Raw genomic sequence first — 11,463 nt, 5'->3', positions numbered from 1 at the left:
GTGGTGTCAGTTATATATATACAAGGGTGTGAAGAGGATAGTTCTCAGTGGAATCATCATTACCAAACTTCTCTGCAAAACAAAAACGCAACACCCCCCTTAACTTTTGAGTCAAAATTTATCATTTCAAAGCACTCTCCAATAAGGATAAGTTTGTGTCATCCCAGTGGTTGGTTATATAACACTGCTATCTGGCCCTGGTAAAGGTTCAATCTTCTTGTTGCCAGCTTTTGTACATGCCAGTTTATAGCAACCTTTACCAGTTCTTTTAAAACAAAACCCACCAGAATAAGCTTTTCACTCATTGTCTCAAGAAAATGGCCCCTTCTGGAAGGACAACAACAACAACAAGGACAACCTCAAAGACTAGGACTACAACAACAAGAACAAGACAGAAGAGAAAAACAACACACTTCAAGAAGCAGCAGCAACATACAAAGAGCAAAAAACAAGAGATATCCACTGTTTTGCCCTCTAGCTGTTCTTCAATAACCTCACAAGACTCTTCAAAGGAAGTGAACATGGATGGTTCTGAAGTGATTGATGTGTCTAACAGTGCATGTTCCACGCCAAAAGGTCAGAAATTTAGGATACCAGAGATTTCAACATGCCCTCCAGCACCAAAGAAGCAAAGGGTACTCTCAAATTGTACTTTGCGTAGGTCACCACTTTCATTCTTTGCACCCCCTGACTTGGAGCTCTTCTTCTTCATGGCCCTTAGAGATGTTTCAGTTTGATTTTGTGTGTTCATAGAAGAAAGATACATATAATAAGATCATGACACTTTAGAAGATGGACTTTTGAAGTGGTTTTAGTATATTTTCTCTAAAAATATACCTCTAGCAAATGAGAGGGGTATACTTTAGATTTTGGTGTGTTCATCATCTTAGGAAATAGTTACTTGCCCCTTTCTTTAATTTCTTCTAATTTTAACAACTTGTAGGGTTTGTTAGTCACTAAATTTAGTTGGGGCGGTTCTCCAACTAAATTTAGATTTTAAGCTTACTTCATTTTATTTTCTTCTTTTCTTTGTTACCTCATATAGAAGAAGATATGTTCTCTGACCTTTATGTGTGCTGAGTGCAATGTAATGGGTTTGATTTAAGGTTTGTGAGTGTTCAAGCTTGCAACTCTACAAAGCTTCAGTTGTCAATTAGAGAAAAAAAGTTGAGTCATACACTTTCCTTTTGTATTCAAATCTCTCTTTATGTTCTCTTCTTCTACTTCTACACTTGATGGTAGTGAATGGTGATAATTTCAGTTTTAACAGTTAGGTACTTCTGTTTCTATACTTCTACTTGGAAAAACTTTTGTCTTGATGATATTTTCATGGCGACAACTTGTTACGTAATGGTGAACAATCCATACCCTGCATCAATTGTTTCAGAAGCTGTACTCTGTACTTGGTACTCTCAGTTCCATACTCGCAAATTAGTATAACAAATTCAAATTATCATCTTAAATCTAGCATGATTAGACACGGCTGTAATTAAGATTTTGATTTTTATGTAGTAGTTGGTAGGCCTAATTGCCTAAACCCCACTAATCATAATACTGTGGCACTATTGTTTGTCTTCAACATTTGATTAATTTAGGCTAAAATAGTGTCTACTATGGTCAAATTTAGGGTCCACCATATGTAAGTATACATTAAATGACACAGTGTTAAGTTTTAAAATAAAATAATATTTAAATATTTATGTATTTTTTTGAGATTCTAATTTTAGTTTTTTTAAAATTGATTTTAGTCCCTGTTTCATCTGACTTCATTTTTTCTCTAATAATGATGTAATTAATTAAAAATTTGTTATGTGTCTATTTTTACATAATCACATTATTATTAAGAATAAAACAGTAATGAAAAAATTGAAATCAAATATAGTGAAAAGAAAAAACTTATTTAAGCTATAGAAACAAGCATACTCTCATTTTGGTGGGAAGGCCCTTGTAACTATGTTGCCCCTAATTTGATCACACGAGGCTATAAAATTTAATTCCACAAGGGATATTTGATTATAGGGATTAATTCAAGTGGAAGTAGTGAAGGTGTGGACAATTTAACTTTTTGTGTCAAGTGGGTGTGTTTTTAATTGTTTTTTTTTTAAATATATTTGAGTGGTGTACTACTACTATTATAACATATCTGTATTTATTTGAATTCTAACTAAAATAGCTCTGATAGTTTATTATTATTTATATTTAAATAATGTTTAAATAATATTATTTTTTGTAATTATATTAATGATGAAATATTTGAAATAAAAAAAAAAACAAACACATAAAGATGTAAAAAAAAATTAATATTAAAATTAGTTTCTTAAACATAAAACTAAGTAGGATTAAGGAGATGAAATGATTTTGTCAGATTGGTGGTTCTTTGTGTGTCTGATCAGAGGCCAGCAATTGCAAGAGAATCCAATGAAGGGACTCTCGTGCGGGTCTGTCACTGTCACATTAGAGAATCTCAAGAAATTTCTCATCATTTTTTTTCACTTACTTTTGAGACTTTCCCTTCTTCATCATCACCCGTATTCATTTTTAGACCAATAATGCTATACGGCTCTACCTGTACACGCTTTTTTTATATTAATACATATTTTATTATTCAAATATGTAACTCTAGTATATTTTATATGAAATATATGTCCAATAAATATGCATGCTTTAATAATGAAATAAAAAGATATTTATTTAATAAATAAATTATAAGACACTGATTTTTACAAAGAATCTTTTAATTTTCAACTGCTTCATAAGAATGAATGAAGATATTTAAATGTAAAATAAAATAGAAATAAATCTTTAACTCTGCTGATTTTCTGAGTTCCTCTTTTTTATGTAGGGGATAGAGTAATTTGAAGCAATAGTCTTTCATTATGAATAAAGGTTAACGCATCTTGACAAATGAAATAAATTTGAAATCTAATGAACTCTCAAGATTTTTGTTTTTATTTTTAATTTTAACATTACCGTAACTTTTTTTTCTTAATTTTAGAAAAATATTCATATTAAGCGGAAAATAGAATGAATAAATGTGAAAGAAATGAAGCGCAAGAGTTTAATTGAGTTGACTGAACAAATGAATTAAATTGTTTATAATTATTATTCTATTAAGTATTATCTTATTATTTTAATTAATTTATAGTATCAATTTTTTTCATTAATTTTGTATTAAAATTAAATTCATAAATAAAATATATAATTTATAGATTTTAATGAAATTTTTAGTTATTTATTTTATTTTTCTTTATGTGTAACCCTTTGTGGTATAATCATCATCCTCTCAATTCTGGCACTGTCATGTCTGCTGATTTGTCGACAACTATTTTTTTTTTTTAATGTATTACGCTTTCATAATTGAAGAAAATAAATATTTATTTTGATTTTTAAATTATAATTATTAGTTATTTTAGTCTTAATTTTATAATAAAAATATTTGAAATTTTTTAAATTTATTTATCTTTATTATTATTTTGTAAAAAGGATTAAAATAAATATTATTTCATAAAATTAAAATAATTGATATTTTTAATTTAAAGGATCAGAATGAATACTTGCTCCAATTGCAAAATCTGATCAAATCACACTGAATAAATTGTGCATAGTTGAAATTACATTGTTCATTATCGATAAAAACATATCATTTTTTTTTAAAATGTTAAAAATATATTTATATTTAAAATATTTTTAAAATATTAATAATATTGCTAAGCATATTTTTTATGTTATATATAACTTCAATTATTTATAAAAACATCAATAATTTTTAATATATATTTTTATTCTTTATATTAATTGATAAATTTTATTTATATTATTATTTAAATTTATACTTATTTAAAAATTAATAAAATATTTATAATACAAGAAATAAGTATATATAATTTTATATTGATAATTATAAAATAAAAAGATAGTTTAAGTTTTAGAACACGAAATAGTAAATTATAAATTTACATTATAAAAAAATGCCGATATGAAAATTTAGATTCACAATCATTATATAATTATTTTATTATTATTATTAAACTTTACAAAAAAATATAAAAAAATGGATTTTTTAAAAATATCTAAATCAAACGCATGAATTTTACAATCTCAACTTAAATTTTTTAAAATAATTATCGAAATAACTGTTCCCGAAAGTTTACTTGAGTTTACTTTAACAATGTTATCTGCAATTATGTATAGTTATAATTAACTAGTTATTGTCTCGTGACATGTGAATTATTAACTAACATATTATATTTTGAAATAAAGAAGACATTTAAAATTAAAAAGGAAATAATCATAATTAATCTTAAAGAGTTTAGAATTTAAAAATAAATAAGAAAAACATATTATTATTAAATAAAATAAAATTTAGTGTTCTAACTTGAACTGTAATTTTAAATTTAAATATAAATGAATGTAATTACATTAAATATTTTAAAAAAATATCATTCATAATAGTTCTAACCGGTTCAATACAGTATTATTTTTTTATGATTTTATATAACGAAAGAATTTTTTATAACAAGATTATTTTTATTAAAAAATAGTTGTTATATATACTAATTTGTGTCTTAGTAATTTGAACTCTTGTTGAATGATGTGCTCTATACAATGGTATATAATCATATACACCCATGATCCATATATATTGAACTCAAGCGACACCACTTTTGTAATATTCGAATAGAATCATGTCTAGGGTTTGTGTAAATTCATTTGTTGTTCTTAAATCAAGTTGATCACCCATTAAAACTAAATTTAGCAATTATATAACTCATTTTATGATATAAAATTATAGTATAACAACAAGAATCTCTTTCGTGTAATTATACATCTATCAAAATTATTTTTTCATATTATTAGTGCCATCAAGGATTAACTATGAAAATATACACTTTTGTCTTTATCCCAAAAGACAGTTCAAAATTGAATGTTCCATTTGAATCTTAAAATTTGTTTAGGAGAAAGATAGCAAAATGAAAAAGTTCTTGGAGAATAAATTCTTATTTAAAAGTTTGGAATATTTCATTCTTCATTTCCTTTATCCAATACTAATTAGATTAAAAACAAAGTTTGAATCGCTTTCAAACATCTCCATTGTTGACTTCACACATGTTAAGGTTCAATGTCATCCTTCCAAAATTCAAATAGAATCTTGTAGTATATGATGCAAAAATTGTGGGGATTAAACTTACGATTTGCATGGTATGCTACAATCATATAATATATTTTTATTGAGTTTAAATCTTTCTTTTTCTTTCTTTTTTGGCAAGGCTTTATTGAACCCAGTCAATGAGAAAAGAACATGGGAGGATAAGAAACAACCAGTTGAACTCTATTCAACAAATGACTTTTCTTTCTTTCTTTTATTAGGTTTAACTTACTTTATTTTGTTTGAATATGGTAAAACCATTAAAAGAGATATTTTTTTTAGGTAAAAAAAATGTTTATATTATTATCTAATATTATTTTAAATAATAGATTAAAAGTAAATCCTTATTTATCTGGATGAAAAAAAATTTGCTTGAGGGATGTAATTAAATGCAGACAACTGGTAATTGTTGGTTGGGCTAAAAATGAATATATATATATATATATATATATATATATATATATATATATATATAGCTAGGGTAATAAAAGAATTTAGAGTAAATTCTTCCAATTCATTAAAAATAAATAGAGTATTCAACGTATCTTGCTGTGATATAAAGAAACAAATGAACCTTTAGTTTTCTTCTATGTTTACACCAAACAACGTCTTTTATTACAACCTTAAGAAGGAGTTATGATCAAAATATGCCCTTTATCTATGTATTCCAAAAGAGAATCCCGAAAATGAATATTACAAAAATTCAAGCCTTAAAATTCTAGTAAGGGGGAGGAAAGAAAATGGGGTTTTGGAATTCAATCACTTCTTTCAAACTTCTCAAGCAAATGAGAAACGTTGCCGTAATTTATGTTCTCAACTTACATGCACGGTTCCTATATATGACACTATTTCTTGCTAAGTTAAATTCACAGTTTTGTTTTATTAAGCTTAATCGAACATAGTATAACCAAAATCATAATTTGATCAATCATTTGTGAATTTGAGGGGAAAAATATGTGAAATAGTATCACTTAGATGCAAATTTGCAATCAATTGTGATGATATAAGAAACTAAGTATCAAGGCCACTGCCAAATAAAAGCTTTTTGTGATAAAGTTATCAGAGCAGTTCAAGGTGCCCCATTTGTCTCATAGAGGGTGCAGGAATCACAGAACTTATACATATGATGATGAGAGGTCGATGACATAAAGGAAAGGATAAATCAGTGGCTAAAGCATCTACCTTTGAATATTGCAATCTTTTGCCATCTAATTAATAATATATATAATTGAGAAGGGAATATGAGAAGGACATTTTGCACTCATTAGAAGCCATTGTTGGATTTTGGTGTGTTGTTCCTTTTTTTCCTTGGCCACCTTTTCTTTTCTTCACACGGCTGTGGTCCCTTGCTTGTTGGGCATGCATGAACATAATGTTCAATTGTTCATACATATGTGTACATCACCATGCAAACTATTTAACTGCAACACACATGCATATATACCTATACAAAGAAAACACAAACTCTGCATTCATCATTTAATTTGCTTTATGCTGTAAGTTCTCTGAATTTTCAGTAATACTTTAGAGACATAGGTGCATGCTATATTACTCGTTAAGATTGATTGTTTTTGGTAAAGAAAAGTTTAAGTGGGGCAAAGCAAGATGAATTTTCTTTCTGGGGAGGGGATGAAATTTTTTGGAGATAAGTTGAAGTGGAAATATTATATCTTTAATTAATGAAGGATGAAGCGAATAATTGAAAATAATATTATCTTTAATCAACTCCATAAGTTATATATATGCCTAATTATTGTCCTCTCATATTATTTTCATAATAGTACTTTTTTCTTGTTATACATATGTTTGCACTGAAGTGTAAGGAAACTATTATTAGCAATAATACCATAATATTTTAATTATAGCTATGTTTCGGTTCAATGAATTTTTTATTATTTTTGTATAAAGAGAACACATTCCGAAAGAAAATTCGGGTACAGATTGGGCCTCAGATAATGCTAGCATTTGCCCCTAATTTTAAGGGATGCTGCCCTAGTCTAAGATCAAGTTTATATAGACTTATAATTAATGTATTTATAAATAAAAATTTAATAAAAGACCACTACTAACATTTGCACTTTGTTTGTTTCCGTTGAGATGGTGGGGATAAGGAATAAAATTAAGTCCACTTGGTTCATTTAATTAGATGTACTAAAATTAAACAATAGCTATGAAGATATTTGTTTCCTCCTGAGCATGATATATCTGCTCTTACAGGGGTAAAACGGCCCAATTAAACAGATATTAAATGTATGTATTTTTACTTATATTCCAACATATTTAAACACAAAAATAAAATAAAAAATTATATTTCTTTTATATTTATTTCATTTCATCTCAATATCACATTATTTTACTAATATTCTTTTTCTATTTTATTGATTTCTATTTCACCCTTCTATTTAAATACAAACTTTAAAGCTGGATTTGACTTTTTCTTTTTTCAATTTTTTAAAATAAACACAATTAATAATTAATATTTTTCATTTAATTTTTTTAAATTAATTTTGATATGTTCTTTAGACTTAGATTTTAGAACAGTGAAAGATAAAAGGAAGAGTAAAGAAGAAAAAATGCTAGCTAACTATTTTTCATTTTCTTGTTGAAACTCCTTTATATTTTTACAAATTTTATAAAATTGTGTACGAGATAATTTTCTTACAAGAAAAAAAATAAAATAAATTTAGTAAAACATTACTTAAAACCTTCTTATCAAAAAGATTGATTCCATCAGTTGGAATTGATCCAAGCTCGTTGGGAATGCTTGTTTTAATTACTTTGAATAAGTATACTTTATTTTACGATAACACTTTTATACAGTTAGCTAGAACATCAATGTATAAAATGAATATAAAGATCATATTTGCAGAAATAGATACCCAGGCGGTCGATTTTTTAATTATTATTATTATCAAATTACGTACATAGGTTAAAATATATTAATTACATACGTCGTTATAAAATATTAAAGTATAAAAAGATTGAAAAATAAGAATTTAATTTTAGTATATTATTAATATACAAAGTTTAATACTGTGAATTAATTAAAATACAGGTAGATGTGACTTTAAGTTATAAAAATGATAGTTTTTATTAATATAATAATTTATAATTAAATAACAGTATAAAGAATGTTTATGCTGTTAAACTTGTTTTTTCTTTCCTTAATTAATCAATTAATGTGCTTAATCTTCCAAGTATTATTTTGATGGTTTTACTTGGGTACGTTTGGCTTTAAAGGGACCCTTTTTCGTCGGTGGTAGGTGTTTGGGGCAACGCGAAGGACCATCATCGTCATTTATGATCCTTTCGTATATTGAGCTTTGTTCAAACATCAAGACCACGTGGTTGTGATGCTAAAATGGAAGGATATTCTATTCTGAACGTGCATGAATGATAAATCATCATATAGATTATTATTATTATTATTTTGATATTATTATTATTATTATTTGAGTTTGAGTTTGAGTTTGATGTATTGTTGTTATTCATTTTTTGGTAAATAAATATTATAAAAAAGAAATGATACCTTCAATCTTATTTAACATGGCATAAATGGTATGTTTAGGAGATGACTAATAAAAACCCGATTTTAGGAAATCACTGTACAAGCCTTATAAATTGTAAGAAAATATAATAAACAATTTTATCCAATAGCTTTTCAACCATATAACCCCAAATATCAGGAAATTTTTCCAGGAAATTGAATAATCACTAAATGAGATTTCGAATGACTTCAAATAACTCGTATTCATGCCCATAAAAGGGAGAATTTTGTTTTTCTTTTATAATCTTTTAATCATCTATGCAAACTCATACTGGTGTTGTAATATTATCATAAACAATTTTTTCAAGAAATGTTAACTTAATGTATTGATATATTATTAAAAAAGAGTAAACTCTTGATATACTTTTTAAACTAGAAGTTAGCACAGTAAGTATGATAAAGAAATTATATATAGCTCTCAAAATCTCCTTTATGTTTTAGTATATATGATAAAGAAAGGTACTTAAGACTTTAATCTGCATTTTAATTTAAGATAAATAATATTTTTCTCTTAATGAATATTTAAAGTATACAATTCCTTTAATCTCTATTAAGTTTTAAATAATTTAGAAATTTATAATAAATCCAAACATATTTGAAATCAATATAATGCCATATATATGAGCTAATTATTTTGATAATTTAGTAAGTGTGTAAAATGTTTAAGTGCACCTAATATAGATTTAAAGAAGTCCTTAGAATATTGTCTAAAGACTAAAAGCATCGAAGAATGAAATTATGACTCCATAATACTTAATTATTCCTTGGTTCAAGGATGCCTTTCAATCTGAGGACTCTGCTTAAAAGATTGACTTGCGTACTTTCCAAATTATTTAGATAGGAAAAGTATTCATATTTTTTACAGAAAAATATTAATAAAAATAGTAATTAATATGATTCAAAATTTTTATAAAGATAAATGAAAAAATATTTGTTTTAAAATTAATAAATAAAAATGATATTTAAAAACAAAGAACTAACATATCTTTTGGGAGAAAAAGAGTAGGTATCTAAGCTACCTAGGAAGAGTACAGTCATAAAATTACTTTTATGTTTATAAGTTTTTAAATTATCTTATAAAAATATTAATATAAAATAGTAAAAAAATATTTAAAAAAAATATGAGAAACATAAAAAAGTGAATAATAGAGTAACAACATCAAATGTAAGTTATTTATTTTAATTTAATAATTATTATTAATTCTTCTCATAATATCAAACTTTTCTCACTTAATATATATATATATATATATATATATATATATATTTCTAAAACAATAAAAAAAATATAACTATTGTTTATGATCATCATAAATAGCAGTGCCATGCCCCTACGTGCGTATGAATGATGTGTACATGAACAGAGACACCTTGGAATGAGGGAAAGGTAAAAACCGAAGTGAAGGCTGTGCATGTGTGTGTGTTTCAGACTTTTACATGAATTAAAAATTGAGTGATTGCAGTGTCATTGACGTTTTAAAGTGGTGAGAGTGAAGATTTTCCAATTACAATGATGCAATTATCTTAAGAGACACGAGATTTGATCTTATTATATTTGATTAAATGCCAAAAAACCTTTTTAGAATCCGAGGTTGATCGATCATCCTAACTTTTTACCAAAGAAAATTCATAACTCGTTTGATAAATCATCTTTGGAGTCAAACAACCAACTGACCTAACAGTCACAACTAACTAACATTGCGTAATTACCGATTTTACTTTAAGTTTCATTTATATAACAATCATTACTGGATTTATCACGTCATCAATATAATTAATTTGGAGATAAATTAAGTATTAGATTATTTATAATCACTGTGTATTTATAAATTTTATTTATTATTCTGTAATATGTAAGAGTTTTTTTGTTTATTATTAGTCAGAATTAGTCAGAACTGTAAACACGTAGAACCAAAAACATGTAGTGATCTTAATCTAAATAATTTTCTCATTCGGGACATGCAACCAGCTAAGTTCCAATTAATTCTCTTAATGGTAATTAACACATTTTTTCATTGAGAAATATTTAGTGTATATTTAGATTTATATTTAAACAGTCTCATATTTATGTTTATTTTAATATTATTTATTATATTTTATATTAAATTGATATTTATATAGTTTTTTTTATCATGCTTTCAAACACGTGTTTTTGTTTTCGTTTCGATTGTTTTGATGAAGAAGCTTAAGAAAATAAAAAAATAGTAAAAATATTTGTACATGTTAGATGCTTTATCTTATACGAGTAAAAGAAATTATATAGTCCATTATTTAATTTTTTTAACACAAAACGATAAAATTTTGGGTGGAAAAGGATGTGATTTTTTTTTTTATTGAAAATATTTAGAAAGATTAAAAGGAAAAACAAAAATAATTTTTTTATATGTTAGATGCTTGATCTTATACGAGTAAAAATAAATTATTCTATATAGAGTCTATCATTTTTTTACACAAAATTAAACGATTTTAGATGGAGAAGGATGTGAGATTTTTTATTTTTGTGAAAATAATATAAAAATATCAAAAGATTATATAATTAAGAAAATACAACATTATAATTTTAAATTTTTTGTTAAATAAATTTTTTAATGTTGTTATAAAATTATTTTTAAAGTATAATTTACCTTTTATTTACTCTCTTTTCATTTATCCAAATAAAAAAATTCACTTTCTTTTTTAAATTGTATTCATTATTTTCTTTTTTACTCAATTTCCATTTGATCCAAGCATACTATTAGTAAACATTTCAACGAGTGTCTTAAGAAGTCAT

The 11,463-nt window shown here is 25.4% G+C and overlaps 1 protein-coding gene across 1 annotated transcript; it reads left to right on the top strand.

Annotated features, from left to right (window-relative positions):
* Positions 1-317: 317 nt before the first annotated feature.
* On the top strand, positions 318-737 carry LOC113851502 (cyclin-dependent protein kinase inhibitor SMR9-like). The gene has a single exon (XM_027482004.1). The coding sequence runs from the start codon at positions 318-320 to the stop codon at positions 735-737; it is 420 nt and encodes a 139-aa protein (XP_027337805.1).
* Positions 738-11,463: the final 10,726 nt, after the last annotated feature.

This window comes from Abrus precatorius, unplaced genomic scaffold (genome assembly GCF_003935025.1).
Source record: "Abrus precatorius isolate BTA unplaced genomic scaffold, Abrus_2018 Scaffold9, whole genome shotgun sequence".
Lineage (NCBI taxonomy): Eukaryota > Viridiplantae > Streptophyta > Magnoliopsida > Fabales > Fabaceae > Abrus > Abrus precatorius.
Note: the sequence above shows the minus strand (reverse complement) of the source record. Positions and strands in the feature narration are given on the sequence as shown.

Coding starts and splice junctions, on each gene's coding strand:
- LOC113851502 (XM_027482004.1), top strand. CDS start 318: ATGGCCCCTTCTGGAAGGACAACAACAACAACAAGGACAACCTCAAAG.